Consider the following 16,466-nt stretch of genomic DNA (forward strand, 5'->3'; position numbering starts at 1 on the left):
GGGTTGTTTTGTCTTTTTTTTCCGTGGGCAAGTCGAGTGTTTAACCGCCGAATCCGTAGAGGGTGCGGCCCTGGCGCTTCAGGGCATAGACCACATCCATGGCGGTGACGGTCTTCCTCTTGGCGTGCTCGGTGTAGGTGACGGCATCCCGGATCACGTTCTCCAGGAAAACCTTCAGCACTCCGCGGGTCTCCTCGTAGATGAGGCCGGAGATGCGCTTGACTCCGCCACGGCGCGCCAGGCGGCGAATGGCCGGCTTGGTGATGCCCTGGATGTTGTCCCGGAGCACCTTGCGGTGCCTCTTGGCGCCGCCTTTGCCGAGCCCCTTCCCTCCTTTGCCGCGTCCAGACATGTTCCCCTCTCGGTGCTGTGCGCAGAAGTGATAGCTCCAGCCCCCGCACCGGCTGATTATATGGAGGAGCTGCGGACCTGCGAGGGAGTCCAAGCGCCCGCCCTGTGAGGCGGGAGAGCCCGGCCCCGGCCCGCCCTCTGCAGGGAGCGGGGGCTGGAGAGGCCGTTGCCGTTTGAAAAAGAGCGGGCTCCCAGCCCGCCTTTGTTATGGCGGGCTGGCTCAGCAGCTGCCGCCAGTGCACAGATCACAGTGAAACACACGCACACGCCTCCCTTCCCGGCCCCCACTTGTGACCGCAGCCCGCCTAAACCTCTCGTTCCGTGCCCCTGCCAAGATGAACCGAAGCCTCGGACATGTTTCAATGGAGCCCACACCGGCTCCACCCCGCTGTGTGACACCGCCTGCAACCCCGTAACACCGTCCACGTCTCGCGCCCAAGGCACCTCCCTCCCCGGCCCCCACTTGTGACCGCAGCCCGCCTAACCCTCTCGTTCGGTGCCCCCTCCCAATATGAACCGAAGCCTCGGACTTGTTTCAATGGAGCCCTACACCGGCACCACCCCGCTGTGTGACACCGCCTGCAACCCCGTAACACTGTCCAAGTCTCGCGCCCAAGGCACCTCTTTTCCCGGCCCCCACTTGTGACCGCGGCCCGCCTAACCCTCTCGTTCCGTGCCCCTCCCAATATGAACAGATGCTTAGGACATGTTTCAATGGAGCCCACACCGGCTCCTCCCCGCTGTGTGTGACTGCCTGCAACCCCGTAACACTGTCCACGTCTCGAGCCCAAGGCACCTCTCTTCCCGGCCCCTACTTGTGACCGCGGCCCGCCTAACCCTCTCTTTCGGCGCCCCCTCCCAACCCCGTAACACTGTCCACGTCTCGAGCCCAAGGCACCTCTCTTCCCGGCCCCTACTTGTGACCGCGGCCCGCCTAACCCTCTCTTTCGGCGCCCCCTCCCAATATGAACAGAAGCCTCGGACATGTTTAATGGAGCCCAACACACGTTAAAGGCCTCGCCGGCACCACCCCGCTGTGTCTGGCCGCCTGCAATCCCGTAACGGTCCCCATCTCGCGCCCGGTTGTGTCGTCTGCCCCAAAAAGATGCCAAATAAAGATAGGATTTTTATTAGAAAAAACATTATGGATATCGGACTCGAAGCTGGGCTTTGGGGACGGGGGCAACATTTATATGCAGGGCCGAGGGCTTGGACTGTGTCCCACCTATGAAGCGACGGCGCGGGCGCTGCCGCATCTATGAAGCCGCCAGAGTAACACCTCGGCACGGATACGCTCTTTGATGGAGTCTGTGGATGGCCCTGAAAAGAGCCTTTGTGTTTAGGGTGTGTTTCCACGGGGGTCTGCGGGCCTTTACTTGCTTGCTTTGCCCTGTGCCTTGTGGCTCTCGGTTTTCTTGGGCAGCAGCACGGCCTGGATGTTGGGCAGCACTCCTCCCTGGGCGATGGTGACTCGGCCCAGCAGCTTGTTCAGCTCCTCGTCGTTGCGGATGGCCAGCTGGAGGTGTCTGGGGATGATGCGGGTCTTCTTGTTGTCCCGGGCGGCGTTGCCAGCCAGCTCCAGGATCTCGGCGGTCAGGTACTCCAGCACTGCAGCCAGATAGACGGGGGCACCGGCGCCCACCCTCTCGGCGTAGCTTCCCTTCCGGAGCAGCCTGTGCACACGGCCCACGGGGAACTGGAGCCCGGCTCTGGAAGAGCGTGTCTTGGCCTTGGCGCGGGCCTTTCCTCCCTGCTTTCCGCGTCCAGACATGGCGATCGATCTGAGATCTCAGTCACACAACAGCGAGAATGATACTGCTCTTCCTGCTGGACTCCGGTAATATAAAGACTTCGGGAGCGTCTGATTGGTTGACAGCTAGTCGCTGATAGTACTTCTCATTGGAGGGAGGCCAGCTTCTGTTTAGCCAATCAGAGTCCCAGAACCGCATCACACTAGGAACCGGGGGCCCTGCCTATGACTGCCAATGAGAAGAGAGAGCCGGTAAGAAGCTGCTTTGCACGCCCAGCCTATAAATACAAGTGCCGGGCGCTTTGACTTTATTTCTCTCGGCTCCACAGCACGCGGTGAAAGATCCTCGACCATGCCTGAACCAGCCAAGTCCGCGCCGGCTCCCAAGAAGGGCTCCAAGAAAGCGCTCTCCAAGCCGCCCAAGAAGGACGGCAAGAAGCGCAAGAGGAGCAGGAAGGAAAGCTATGCCATCTACATTTACAAAGTGATGAAGCAGGTGCACCCGGACACCGGCATCTCCTCCAAGGCCATGGGCATCATGAACTCCTTCGTGAACGACATCTTCGAGCGCATCGCTACAGAGTCTTCCAAACTGGCCCTCTACAACTCGCGGCGCACCATCACCTCACGGGAGATCCAGACCGCAGTCCGCCTTCTGCTGCCCGGAGAGCTGGCCAAGCACGCCGTGTCGGAGGGCACCAAGGCCGTCACCAAGTACACCAGCGCCAAGTAAGGCTTCCAGGCGCACCCCAAGGAACACAACGGCTCTTTTAAGGGCCAACCACTCCCTCCCCTAAGAGCAAATGTAACTCTAGTATGACAGAAGAATATGTGTTTTTTATAAGGGTAATGTTGAGCGCAGAAAGCGCCGCTCTCCCGGGGTTTGCTGCACACCGAGGGACGATGGAGCAGGCAACCCGTTTTGCCTCTTTCAATAAACATGTCTATATGAATGAGCCCTCTTTGGGACCAAGTGCCACCTATACACTGTAATGTAACGATGATGTCAAATAAACCTGCTGGCAATTCACACAGCTACTGCCGGGCAATTTGCTTTCCATGGTATGGACGAGCAGCTTTCATGCGTGCCGGTTTAATTAACGTTGTGTTTGTATTTCCAGACCCAGGGGAACGGCTACAATCCGCCCCGGGGCAAACGCTACCGAATCAGACACATGAACCCCATGTACCGGGAGCACAGATGCCTCATAGCGCTGGCTTGTGACCAGCGGATCCCTGCCTCCATTAAACGATGGGCACATTGACGAGGTGTTTGTGCACTGTGAAGACGGAAGGCTCTGGTCACCCCCAGAGCTCGTATAAGTTGCCCAGTACTCGTGGTACTCTCAGAACCCGATGTACCGGGAGCACAGATGCCCAAAAGCGGTGGCTTGTGACCCGCGGGTCCCTACCACAACCCTCTACCCAAACAACGCTTCAAATGAAGGGCACGTGGAAGGGGTGTTTGTGCACTGTGGACACCGAGTGCTCTGGTTTCCCCAGAAGCGGAATAAATTGCCCGGTGCTCGTGGTATTCACAGCCCCTCCTCCCTAACCTGTAGGCCATGCCATGGCAGATAAGAGAAGCTCAAAGGTGACAGGGTGGTGGCCCTTAAAAGAGCCGTTGTGGTGGTTGTTCGGGTCGGTCTGTCCCCTTAGGCCCTCTCGCCTCGGATGCGACGGGCCAGCTGGATGTCCTTGGGCATGATGGTCACCCTCTTGGCGTGGATGGCGCACAGGTTGGTGTCCTCGAAGAGCCCGACCAGGTAGGCCTCGCTGGCCTCCTGCAGGGCCATGACGGCGGAGCTCTGGAAGCGCAGGTCGGTCTTGAAGTCCTGGGCGATCTCCCTCACCAAGCGCTGGAAGGGCAGCTTGCGGATGAGGAGCTCGGTGGACTTCTGGTAGCGGCGGATCTCGCGGAGAGCCACGGTGCCGGGCCGGTAGCGGTGCGGCTTCTTGACTCCGCCGGTGGCAGGCGCGCTCTTGCGGGCTGCCTTGGTGGCCAGCTGCTTGCGAGGCGCTTTGCCGCCGGTGGACTTGCGGGCTGTCTGCTTGGTGCGGGCCATGGCGGGAGCGGTCTCTCTCAGCGACGAGCGAGGAAGAATGGCGTCTACCGGGGAAAGAGCTCTATTTATGCCCTCACAGACGGAGGGCTGCTCTGGTTGGCTGAAGAGACCGCCCCACGTTCGAAAATAGCCCGCGGTGTACAACGATTGGTTACTGAGCGGGAGGCTGTAGCCTAGCTGTCCAATGAGCTGTGGATAAAAGAGAAGCCTCCGGTTGGATGACGTGAGTTGGAGCCGGAGCCCGCGCCTCGGCCAGCCTCTGTCTCCGTGTCCGTCCATCCACTTGTAGTCACGCCGACGACTCGACCCCGGTCCCCCGTGAGAGGAGCCCGAGATGTCATAAGCACACTGCCCATGGTCACCCTGGAACACTCCCCCGTTACCTGCGCTCGAGTCTGCCCGGGTACAGTGAAAGCACCAACACACACACACACGTTTCTAATAAACCCCGGTCTTATGACTCCCAGACCCCCTTCTTACCCGCCCCTGCTCACCCTGGAACACTCCCCCGTTACCTGCTGCTCGATTGAAAGTGCACAATCGTCTGCTTTATGCAGACACTATTTCGAGTCTGCCCGGGTACAGTGAAAGCACCGAGACACACACGTTATTGCACATGTATTACAAACGGAGGTCTTATAACTCCCAGACCCCCTTATTGTCTATGTTATACCGATTTCAATCCACGCAGCACCGAAAGAGCCGTTTATATGGCCAAGATCACACGCGGCACTCGCGCGTGGAAAGGTGCGCTATGGATGCATTGTGCTGTTTATTCTTTAGAAGTGGGGCAGTGGGTGGGTGCAAAGGTGGGGATGAACACGCTCTCTTCTAGACAGGGTGGTGGCCCTTAAAAGAGCCGTTGTGTTTGCAGTGTCTCGGTGCAAGCCCTTACTTCTTCTTGGGCGCTGCCTTTTTGGGCTTCGCTGCTTTGGGCTTGGCTGCCTTGGGTTTGACTACCTTGGCAGGGCTTTTCTTGGCTACTTTGGGCTTCGCCGCCTTGGCCTTCGCTGGGCTCTTGGCAGCCTTCTTGGCGGGGGCAGCCTTGGGCTTCTTGGGGCTCTTGGCTGCTGCTGGCTTCTTGACCTTCTTCGGGCTCTTCTTGACCCCCGCGGGTGCCTTTTTGGGCTTCTTGGCGGCAGGGGCTGCTTTCTTGGCCGCTGGCTTCTTGGTCTTGGAGGCTGACTTCTTGGCCGCCTTCTTGCCCTCCAGCTGCTTCTTATTCACCTTGAAGGATCCGGAGGCCCCGGTACCCTTCAGCTGGGCTAGGGCGCCTTTGCTGACCAGGCTCTTGAGGGAGACCTTGACGCGGCTCTTGTTCTTGTCCGCATCGTAGCCGGCGGCGGTCAGCGCCTTCTTCAGGGCCACCAGGGAGACTCCCTTCCTCTCGGCCGAGGCGGTCACGCACTTCAGGATGAGATCGGACACGCTGGGACCGGAAGGCTTCTTGGCCTTGGAGGCCCCCGCTGCTTTCTTCTGCTTCTTCTTGGGGGCGACCTCAGCGGGAGGAGCCGCGGCGGCTGGAGCGGTTTCTGCCATTGCTATGCAAGTCTCGACGCTGACGCTGTCACAGAACAGAAATGTATCTCCCCGGCCCGAGCCCCGTGCATATATAGGGAGGAGCCAGCCCCTGATTGGTCCCGAGGAGAGAGGCTGTGCGAGGCGCACTCGGCTCTCTGCTCCGAGCTGACATTTGTGTTTCCTAGCATCGGAGTTTCAAAGTTTTAAACCACAATCCGTTAAACACACGCTCCCGTGCACACATGAAAAGAAGCCCAGCTTCAGCCCCTTCCCGTGCCCGCCCCCGTTTCAGCCGACCCCGTCCTCAGAGGCTTGCAATCCGCCGTGAATCTCTGCCCTCCCCCGGTGGCTGACGCCTCCGTGACCGGAATCCCGGGCTCCGGGACCCTTTTCCCCGGCCCACCCTCACGCTCTGAGGCCGGGAGCGGCGGCCCGCGGGCGGGAGGGGCCTCCTGCAGGGAGCGGGCCAAGTGGAGTCACCATGGGGCTCCGGGGGCCGCGGGGAGCGCCTCCTGCACCGGGCCGAAGTAACACAGGGCTCCGCCGGCCGAGCGCGGGGAGTGGAGACAACGCCAGAGAGACCCGGCCCGGGGGCCAGGGGGGCCCTCGCCGCGCGCCTGCACCCTCGGCTGTGGCACCCAAGGCTCGGGGGCAGCCGGGGGGACTTTCACAAGCAGCGGGGCACGGTCCGGCATCAAGACTCACGGGCATCACAAGGCGGCTGCGCGCTGGTAGCTTCACATGCAGGCAGAGGGCATTCCCTGCCAAGCACCGAGCTGGACGAGACGGGGGCACAGTAAACATAATAAGCACACAGTGACACCATAGAGGCAGGCGGCCGAGTCAGACCTACATGTTTAATGGCACCCAGAGTGAGAGCAGAGGGTGTGAATGCACCTGAAACGGTGACCCCAGTACCTGCACGGAGGCCCTCTGCTGAGCTGATTTTCACAGCTGGAGTTAGGTTTACATCTCAGGTGACATCTTTGGACGGGACCCGACCATAACAACGCGGTCAAAACACCGCTGTACATTTCGATCGCTGCATTTACAACGCAAGTCTTTTCCACGACTTGCACGGGAGGGCGCACTAGACTAAGGAATAGTGCGATTTACAATTCCAACACCTTCCCTACCTTACTTAGGCTGGAGTTGGAATAGTAAATCATACTATTCCTAAGTGTAGAGCGCCCTCCCGCGCAAGTCGTGGAAAGCCCCTAAAACAGCAATGTAATGTACCGCAATCTAATTGTTACAACATACATCCCACAGTACAGAGGGAGGCCTTTGACTATCACTGTTGTATTGAGCTCGATTGCTGCGGTGGGGACCACTCCTGAATCAAATGGGATGTCAAGAGTGCGACCTGTGCCCACAAATCAGATTCTGCGCATGGCAGCCTGATTGAGGTCTAATTACAGGGTTTCGCCTTATATGTAGGTAGAAGGAAACAAAAAGAAAGCACTTCACATAGTCCAAAACGTACATGAACACCATTCACAGTTTCAGATCTTACCCTTCAGGTACCCGGGCCCATTCCTAGCTTCCGGGAACCTGTTTTAGTAATATATCTGACACTCTGAGGTTTCCAGGATCAAGGGGACAAAGTCAGTCCTTCTACCCCGAGATATGGAGCTCCGCACAGGGAAAGATTTCACGCCTTTCCCTGGGATGGAGGTGTAAGAATAAAATACTTCACATGGACCAAAACTGCACAAAAAAAACCAGTCACCATATCAGAATAGAGCCTTCAGGGCACTGGGGCATTTCTAGCCTCCAGGGACCTGCTTTAGTGATATTTGTGACATTATGGGGTTTTCCGATTCAAGGGCACTAAGTCACTCTTTATACCCAGGGATTTGGAGCTCCACGCAGGGTAAGATTCAACATTTCCCTCTTGGGTGGAGGTGAAGAAATGAAAACACTTCACCTAGCCTAAAAGGTACATGCACCCATTTAAAATATCATGCCTTGGCCTGTAGAGACGTGGGCACATTTCTATTCACCAAACACACGTTTTAGTGATAATTGTGAAATTATGATGTGCTCAGCTGCAAGGGGACAATGGCACTCCTTCAACCCAGAACTACGGACCTCGGCATAGGGTCAGATTTCAGCCTTTCCCCTTGGCTTTGAGGGAAGCGTTTTACTTCTCCGCCTCCATCCAAGGGGAAAACCTGCAATCTCCCCCTGTGCGTAGTTCCATAGCCCTGGGTAGAAGGAGCAACTGTATCCCTTTGAAGATTAACATCTCCAAATGTTACATGTGTCACAAAAAATGGTGCCTGGAGGTTAGAAATAGGCCAAAGGCATTGCAGGCCTTTCCTGATAATGCAAAGGGGTGAAATACACTTCATTGGGTGTGTCAGGTGTTTTGTTTTCACACCTCCAGCCAGGGGTGATACCTGAAATCTTACCCTGCGCGGAGCTCCATAACCCTGGGTAGGAGGTACAACTTCAACCCCTTGAAGCTGAGCACCTCCAAATGTCTCAAGTATCACAAAAACAGGTGCCTGGAGGATGGAAACAGGCACAATGACTTGCAGGCCTTTCCTGATACTGTGAAGGGGTGACATACACTATATTGGGCTTGTGAAGTGTTTTGCTTTAAAACATCCAGCTAGGGGTGAAACTGGAAATCCTACCCTGCGCTGAGGCTCCATAACCCTGGGTAGAAGGTGCAACTTCATCCCCTTGAAGTTGAAAACCACCAAATGTCACAGGTATCAGTTAAACTGGTGTTTGGAGGCTGGAAGTAGGCACAAGACCTTGCAAGCCTTTCCTGATACTGTGAAGGGGTGAAATACACTTTATTGGGCATGTGAAGTGTTTTGCTTTAACACCTCCAGCCAGGGGTGAAACCTTAAATCTTACCCTGCGCTGAGCTCCATGACCCTGGGTCGACAGTGTGACTTCATCCCTTGTAGCTTAACACCTCCAAATGTCACAAGTATCAGTAAAACTGGTGCCTGGATGCTGGAAGTAGGCCCAAGGCCTTGCAGGCCTTTACCTGTAACTGCAAAGGAGTTCCATACACTTTGCTGAGTATATGAAGTGCTTTGTTTTCAAACCTCCAGCTAGGGGTGTAATCTGGAATCTTACCCTGCGCGGAGCTCCATAACCCTGGGTAGAAGGTACAACCTCATCCCCTTGAAGCTTAACACCTCCAAATGTCACAAGATTCATTCAAACTGCTGCCTGGAGGCTGGAGGTAGGCCCAAGGCCTTGCAGACCTGTCCCTGTAACTGTAAAGGGGTTAAATACACTTTGTGGTGTCTGTAATGTGTTGGTTATTCACACATCCAGCTAGGGGTGACATCTGAAATCTTACCCTGCGCGGAGCTCCATAACCCTGGGTAGAAGGTACAACTTCATCCCCTTGAAGCTTAACACCTCCAAATGTCACAAGATTCATCAAAACTGGTGCCTGGATGCTGGAAGTAGTCCCAATGCCTTGCAGGACTTTTCCTGTAACTGCAAAGTAGTTAAATACACTTTGCTGAGTATAAGAAGTGCTTTGTTTTCAAACCTCCAGCTAGGGGTGTAATCTCGAATCTTACCCTGCGCGGAGCTCCATAACCCTGGGTAGAAGGTACAACCTCATCCCCTTGAAGCTTAACACCTCCAAATGTCACAAGATTCATTAAAACTGCTGCCTGGAGGCTGGAGGTAGGCCCAAGGCCTTGCAGACCTTTCCCTGTAACTGTAAAGGGGTTAAATACACTTTGTGGTGTCTGTAATGTGTTGGTTATTCACACATCCAGCTAGGGGTGACATCTGAAATCTTACCCTGCGCGGAGCTCCATAACCCTGGGTAGAAGGTACAACTTCATACCCGTTGAAGGTTAACACCTCCAAATGTCACAAGTATCAGTAAAACTGGTGCCTGGATGCTGGAGGTAGGCCCAAGGCCTTGCAGACCTTTCCCTGTAACTGTAAAGGGGTTAAATACACTTTGTGGTGTCTGTAATGTGTTGGTTATTCAAACATCCAGCTAGGGGTGACATCTGAAATCTTACCCTGCGCGGAGCTCCATAACTGTGGGTAGAAGGGACAACTTCATCCCCTTGAAGCTAATCACCTCCAAATGTCACAAGATTCATTAAAACTGCTGCCTGGAGGCTAGAGGTAGGCCCAAGGCCTTGCAGACCTTTCCCTGTAACTGTAAAGGGGTTAAATACACTTTGTGGTGTCTGTAATGTGTTGGTTATTCACACATCCAGCTAGGGGTGACATCTGAAATCTTACCCTGCGCGGAGCTCCATAACCCTGGGTAGAAGGTACAACTTCATTCCCTTGAAGCTTAACACCTCCAAATGTCACAAGATTCATCAAAACTGGTGCCTGGATGCTGGAAGTAGTCCCAATGCCTTGCAGGACTTTTCCTGTAACTGCAAAGTAGTTAAATACACTTTGCTGAGTATATGAAGTGCTTTGTTTTCAAACCTCCAGCTAGGGGTGTAATCTCGAATCTTACCCTGCGCGGAGCTCCATAACCCTGGGTAGAAGGTACAACTTCATCCCCTTGAAGCTTAACACCTCCAAATGTCACAAGATTCATTAAAACTGCTGCCTGGAGGCTGGAGGTAGGCCCAAGGCCTTGCAGACCTTTCCCTGTAACTGTAAATGGGTTAAATACACTTTGTGGTGTCTGTAATGTGTTGGTTATTCACACATCCAGCTAGGGGTGACATCTGAAATCTTACCCTGCGCGGAGCTCCATAACCCTGGGTAGAAGGTACAACGTCATCCCCTTGAAGCTTAACACCTCCAAATGTCACAAGATTCATCAAAACTGGTGCCTGGATGCTGTAAGTAGGCCCAAGGCCTGGCAGGCCTTTTCCTGGGACTGCAAAGGAGTTCAATACACTTTGCTGAGTTTGTGAAGTGTTTTGTTTCAACACCTCCAGCTAGGGGTGACATCTGAAATCTTACCCTGCGCGAAGCTCCATAACCCTGGGTAGAAGGTACAACTTCATACCCTTTGAAGGTTAACACCTCCAAATGTCACAAGTATCAGTAAAACTGGTGCCTGGATGCTGGAGGTGGGCCCAAGGCCTTGCAGGCCTTTTCCTGGAACTGCAAAGGAGTTAAATACACTTTGTGATGTCTGTAATGTGTTGGTTATTCACACATCCAGCTAGGGGTGACATCTGAAATCTTACCCTGCGCGGAGCTCCATAACCCTGGGTAGAAGGGACAACTTCATCCCCTTGAAGCTAATCACCTCCAAATGTCACAAGATTCATCAAAACTGGTGCCTGGATGCTGGAAGTAGGCCCAAGGCCTTGCAGGCCTTTTCCTGTAACTGCAAAGTAGTTAAATACACTTTGCTGAGTATTTGAGGTGCTTTGTTTTCAAACCTCCAGCTAGGGGTGTAATCTGGAATCTTACCCTGCGCGGAGCTCCATAACCCTGGGTAGAAGGGACAACTTCATCCCCTTGAAGCTTAACACCTCCAAATGTCACAAGATTCATCAAAACTGGTGCGTGGATGCTGGAAGTAGGCAAAAGGCCTTGCAGGCCTTTTCCGGGAACTGCAAAGGAGATAAATAGACTCTGCTGAGTATGTAAAGTGCTTTCTTTTCAAACGTGCAGCTAGGGGTGAAATCTGGAATCTTACCCTGCGCGGAGCTCCACAACCCTGGGTAGAAGGGACAACGTCATCCCTTTGAAGCTTAACACCTCCAAATGTCACAAGATTCATTAAAACTAGTGCCTGGAGGCTGGAGGTAGGCCCAAGGCCTTGTAGACCTTTCCCTGTAACTGTACAGGGGTTAAATAGACTCTGTTGTGTATGTGACTGGTTGGGTTTTCACACATCTAGGCAGGGGTGATACCTGCAATCTTACCCTGCGCGGAGCTCCATAACACTGGGTAGAAAGTACAACTTCATCCCCTTGAAGCTTAACACCTCCAAATGTCACAAATATCAGTAAAACTGGTGCCTGGATGCTGGAAGTAGGCCCAAGGCCTTGCAGGCCTTTACCTGTAACTGCAAAGGAGTTCAATACACTTTGCTGAGTGTGTGAAGTGCTTTGTTTTCAAACCTCCAGCTAGGGGTGTAATCTCGAATCTTACCCTGCGCGGAGCTCAATAACCCGGGGTAAAAGGTACAACTTCATCCCCTTGAAGCTTAACACCTCCAAATGTCACAAGATTCATTAAAACTGCTGCCTGGAGGCTGGAGGTAGGCCCAAGGCCTTGCAGACCTTTCCCTGTAACTGTAAAGGGGTTAAATACACTTTGTGGTGTCTGTAATGTGTTGGTTATTCACACATCCAGCTAGGGGTGACATCAGAAATCTTACCCTGCGCGGAGCTCCATAACCCTGGGTAGAAGGTACAACTTCATCCCCTTGAAGCTTAACACCTCCAAATGTCACAAGATTCATCAGAACTGGTGCCTGGATGCTGGAAGAAGTCCCAATGCCTTGCAGGACTTTTCCTGTAACTGCAAAGTAGTTAAATACACTTTGCTGAGTATATGAAGTGCTTTGTTTTCAAACCTCCAGCTAGGGGTGTAATCTCGAATCTTACCCTGCGCGGAGCTCCATAACCCTGGGTAGAAGGTACAACTTCATCCCCTTGAAGCTTAACACCTCCAAATGTCACAAGATTCATTAAAACTGCTGCCTGGAGGCTGGAGGTAGGCCCAAGGCCTTGCAGACCTTTCCCTGTAACTGTAAATGGGTTAAATACACTTTGTGGTGTCTGTAATGTGTTGGTTATTCACACATCCAGCTAGGGGTGACATCTGAAATCTTACCCTGCGCGGAGCTCCATAACCCTGGGTAGAAGGTACAACTTCATCCCCTTGAAGCTTAACACCTCCAAATGTCACAAGATTCATCAAAACTGGTGCCTGGATGCTGTAAGTAGGCCCAAGGCCTGGCAGGCCTTTTCCTGGGACTGCAAAGGAGTTCAATACACTTTGCTGAGTTTGTGAAGTGTTTTGTTTCAACACCTCCAGCTAGGGGTGACATCTGAAATCTTACCCTGCGCGAAGCTCCATAACCCTGGGTAGAAGGTACAACTTCATACCCTTTGAAGGTTAACACCTCCAAATGTCACAAGTATCAGTAAAACTGGTGCCTGGATGCTGGAGGTGGGCCCAAGGCCTTGCAGGCCTTTTCCTGGAACTGCAAAGGAGTTAAATACACTTTGTGGTGTCTGTAATGTGTTGGTTATTCACACATCCAGCTAGGGGTGACATCTGAAATCTTACCCTGCGCGGAGCTCCATAACCCTGGGTAGAAGGGACAACTTCATCCCCTTGAAGCTAATCACCTCCAAATGTCACAAGATTCATCAAAACTGGTGCCTGGATGCTGGAAGTAGGCCCAAGGCCTTGCAGGCCTTTTCCTGTAACTGCAAAGTAGTTAAATACACTTTGCTGAGTATTTGAGGTGCTTTGTTTTCAAACCTCCAGCTAGGGGTGTAATCTGGAATCTTACCATGCGCGGAGCTCCATAACCCTGGGTAGAAGGGACAACTTCATCCCCTTGAAGCTTAACACCTCCAAATGTCACAAGATTCATCAAAACTGGTGCGTGGATGCTGGAAGTAGGCAAAAGGCCTTGCAGGCCTTTTCCGGGAACTGCAAAGGAGATAAATAGACTCTGCTGAGTATGTAAAGTGCTTTCTTTTCAAACGTGCAGCTAGGGGTGAAATCTGGAATCTTACCCTGCGCGGAGCTCCATAACCCTGGGTAGAAGGGACAACTTCATCCCTTTGAAGCTTAACACCTCCAAATGTCACAAGATTCATTAAAACTAGTGCCTGGAGGCTGGAGGTAGGCCCAAGGCCTTGCAGACCTTTCCCTGTAACTGTACAGGGGTTAAATAGACTCTGTTGTGTATGTGACTGGTTGGGTTTTCACACATCTAGGCAGGGGTGATACCTGCAATCTTACCCTGCGCGGAGCTCCATAACACTGGGTAGAAAGTACAACTTCTTCCCCTTAAAGCTTGACACCACCAAATGTCACAGGTATCAGTAAAACTTGTGCCTGGAGGGTGGAAGTAGGCCCAAGGCCTTGCAGGCCTTTCCTGATACTGCGAATGGGTGGAATACACTTTACTGGGCATGTGACGTGTTTTGCTTTAACATCTCCAGCCAGGGGTGAAACCTAAAATCTTACCCTGCGCGGAGCTCCATAACCCTGGGTAGAAGGTAGAACTTCATCCCCTTGAAGCTTAACACCTCCAAATGTCACAAGATTCATTAAAACTGCTGCCTGGAGGCTGGAGGTAGGCCCAAGGCCTTGCAGACCCTTCCCTGTAACTGTAAAGGGGTTAACTACACTTTGTGGTGTCTGAGATGTATTGGTTATTCACACATCCAGCTAGGGGTGACATCTGAAATCTTACCCTGCGCGGAGCTCCATAACCCTGGGTAGAAGGTACAACTTCATCCCCTTGATGCTTAACACCTCCAAATGTCACAAGATTCATCAAAACTGGTGCCTGGATGCTGGAAGTAGGCCCAAGGCCTTGCAGGCCTTTTCCTGGAACCGCAAAAGAGAAAAATACACTGTGCTGAGTATGTAAAGTGCTTTCTTTTCAAACGTGCAGTAGGGGGGAAATCTGGAATCTTACCCGGCGCGGAGCTCCATAACTCTGGGTAGAAGGTACAACTTCATCCCCTTGAAGCTTAACACCTCCAAATGTCCCAAGTTTCAGTAAAACTGGTGCCTGGATGCTGTAAGTAGGCCCAAGGCCTTGCAGGCCTTTTCCTGGAACTGCAGAGGAGTTAAATACACTTTGTTGAGTATATGAAGTGCTTCGTTTTCAAACCTCCAGCTAGGGGTGTAATCTCGAATCTTACCCTGCGCGGAGCTCCATAACCCTGGGTAGAAGGTACAACTTCATCCCCTTGAAGCTTAACACCTCCAAATGTCACAAGATTCATTAAAACTGCTGCCTGGAGGCAGGCCCAAGGCCTTGCAGACCTTTCCCTGTAACTGTAAAGGGGTTAAATAGACTTTGTGGTGTCTGAGATGTGTTGGTTATTCACACATGCAGGCAGGGGTGATACCTGAAATCTTACCCTGCGCGGAGCTCCATAACCCTGGGTAGAAGGTACAACTTCATACCCTTTGAATGTTAACACCTCCAAATGTCACAAGAATCAGTAAAACTGGTGCCTGGATGCTGTAAGTAGTCCCAATGCCTTGCAGGACTTTTCCTGTAACTGCAAAGTAGTTAAATACACTTTGCTGAGTATATGAAGTGCTTTGTTTTCAAACCTCCAGCTAGGGGTGTAATATGGAATCTTAATCTGCGCGGAGCTCCATAACCCTGGGTAGAAGGGACAACTTCATCCCCTTGAAGCTTAACACCTCCAAATGTCACAAGATTCATCAAAACTGGTGCGTGGATGCTGGAAGTAGGCAAAAGGCCTTGCAGGCCTTTTCCGGGAACTGCAAAGGAGATAAATAGACTCTGCTGAGTATGTAAAGTGCTTTCTTTTCAAACGTGCAGCTAGGGGTGAAATCTGGAATCTTACCCTGCGCGGAGCTCCACAACCCTGGGTAGAAGGGACAACTTCATCCCTTTGAAGCTTAACACCTCCAAATGTCACAAGATTCATTAAAACTAGTGCCTGGAGGCTGGAGGTAGGCCCAAGGCCTTGCAGACCTTTCCCTGTAACTGTACAGGGGTTAAATAGACTCTGTTGTGTATGTGACTGGTTGGGTTTTCACACATCTAGGCAGGGGTGATACCTGCAATCTTACCCTGCGCGGAGCTCCATAACACTGGGTAGAAAGTACAACTTCTTCCCCTTAAAGCTTGACACCACCAAATGTCACAGGTATCAGTAAAACTTGTGCCTGGAGGGTGGAAGTAGGCCCAAGGCCTTGCAGGCCTTTCCTGATACTGCGAATGGGTGGAATACACTTTACTGGGCATGTGACGTGTTTTGCTTTAACATCTCCAGCCAGGGGTGAAACCTAAAATCTTACCCTGCGCGGAGCTCCATAACCCTGGGTAGAAGGTAGAACTTCATCCCCTTGAAGCTTAACACCTCCAAATGTCACAAGATTCATTAAAACTGCTGCCTGGAGGCTGGAGGTAGGCCCAAGGCCTTGCAGACCCTTCCCTGTAACTGTAAAGGGGTTAACTACACTTTGTGGTGTCTGAGATGTATTGGTTATTCACACATCCAGCTAGGGGTGACATCTGAAATCTTACCCTGCGCGGAGCTCCATAACCCTGGGTAGAAGGTACAACTTCATCCCCTTGATGCTTAACACCTCCAAATGTCACAAGATTCATCAAAACTGGTGCCTGGATGCTGGAAGTAGGCCCAAGGCCTTGCAGGCCTTTTCCTGGAACCGCAAAAGAGAAAAATACACTGTGCTGAGTATGTAAAGTGCTTTCTTTTCAAACGTGCAGTAGGGGGGAAATCTGGAATCTTACCCGGCGCGGAGCTCCATAACTCTGGGTAGAAGGTACAACTTCATCCCCTTGAAGCTTAACACCTCCAAATGTCCCAAGTTTCAGTAAAACTGGTGCCTGGATGCTGTAAGTAGGCCCAAGGCCTTGCAGGCCTTTTCCTGGAACTGCAGAGGAGTTAAATACACTTTGTTGAGTATATGAAGTGCTTCGTTTTCAAACCTCCAGCTAGGGGTGTAATCTCGAATCTTACCCTGCGCGGAGCTCCATAACCCTGGGTAGAAGGTACAACTTCATCCCCTTGAAGCTTAACACCTCCAAATGTCACAAGATTCATTAAAACTGCTGCCTGGAGGCTGGAGGTAGGCCCAAGGCCTTG

At 52.6% G+C, this 16,466-nt stretch overlaps 5 protein-coding genes across 5 annotated transcripts; 1 reads left to right on the top strand and 4 right to left on the bottom strand.

Moving 5' to 3' along the window:
• LOC147665708 (histone H4) lies at positions 1 to 369 on the bottom strand. The gene has a single exon (XM_086949580.1). It carries the CDS (start codon positions 350 to 352, stop codon positions 41 to 43), a length of 312 nt encoding a protein of 103 aa, XP_086805706.1. The 5' UTR covers positions 353 to 369; the 3' UTR covers positions 1 to 40.
• Positions 370 to 1,656: 1,287 nt separating this feature from the next.
• LOC147665709 (histone H2A type 2-C-like) lies at positions 1,657 to 2,145 on the bottom strand. The gene has a single exon (XM_086949570.1). The coding sequence runs from the start codon at positions 2,120 to 2,122 to the stop codon at positions 1,724 to 1,726; it is 399 nt and encodes a 132-aa protein (XP_086805696.1). The 5' UTR covers positions 2,123 to 2,145; the 3' UTR covers positions 1,657 to 1,723.
• Positions 2,146 to 2,404: 259 nt separating this feature from the next.
• LOC147665710 (histone H2B 1.2-like) lies at positions 2,405 to 2,883 on the top strand. Its single transcript, XM_086949582.1, has one exon. It carries the CDS (start codon positions 2,454 to 2,456, stop codon positions 2,832 to 2,834), a length of 381 nt encoding a protein of 126 aa, XP_086805708.1. The 5' UTR covers positions 2,405 to 2,453; the 3' UTR covers positions 2,835 to 2,883.
• Positions 2,884 to 3,727: 844 nt separating this feature from the next.
• On the bottom strand, positions 3,728 to 4,184 carry LOC147665711 (histone H3). Its single transcript, XM_086949576.1, has one exon. It carries the CDS (start codon positions 4,165 to 4,167, stop codon positions 3,757 to 3,759), a length of 411 nt encoding a protein of 136 aa, XP_086805702.1. The 5' UTR covers positions 4,168 to 4,184; the 3' UTR covers positions 3,728 to 3,756.
• Positions 4,185 to 4,970: 786 nt separating this feature from the next.
• On the bottom strand, positions 4,971 to 5,732 carry LOC147665712 (histone H1.01-like). The gene has a single exon (XM_086949572.1). The coding sequence runs from the start codon at positions 5,704 to 5,706 to the stop codon at positions 5,059 to 5,061; it is 648 nt and encodes a 215-aa protein (XP_086805698.1). The 5' UTR covers positions 5,707 to 5,732; the 3' UTR covers positions 4,971 to 5,058.
• Positions 5,733 to 16,466: the final 10,734 nt, after the last annotated feature.

This window comes from Lissotriton vulgaris, unplaced genomic scaffold (assembly GCF_964263255.1).
Source record: "Lissotriton vulgaris unplaced genomic scaffold, aLisVul1.2 SCAFFOLD_7736, whole genome shotgun sequence".
Classification (NCBI taxonomy): Eukaryota; Metazoa; Chordata; class Amphibia; order Caudata; family Salamandridae; genus Lissotriton; species Lissotriton vulgaris.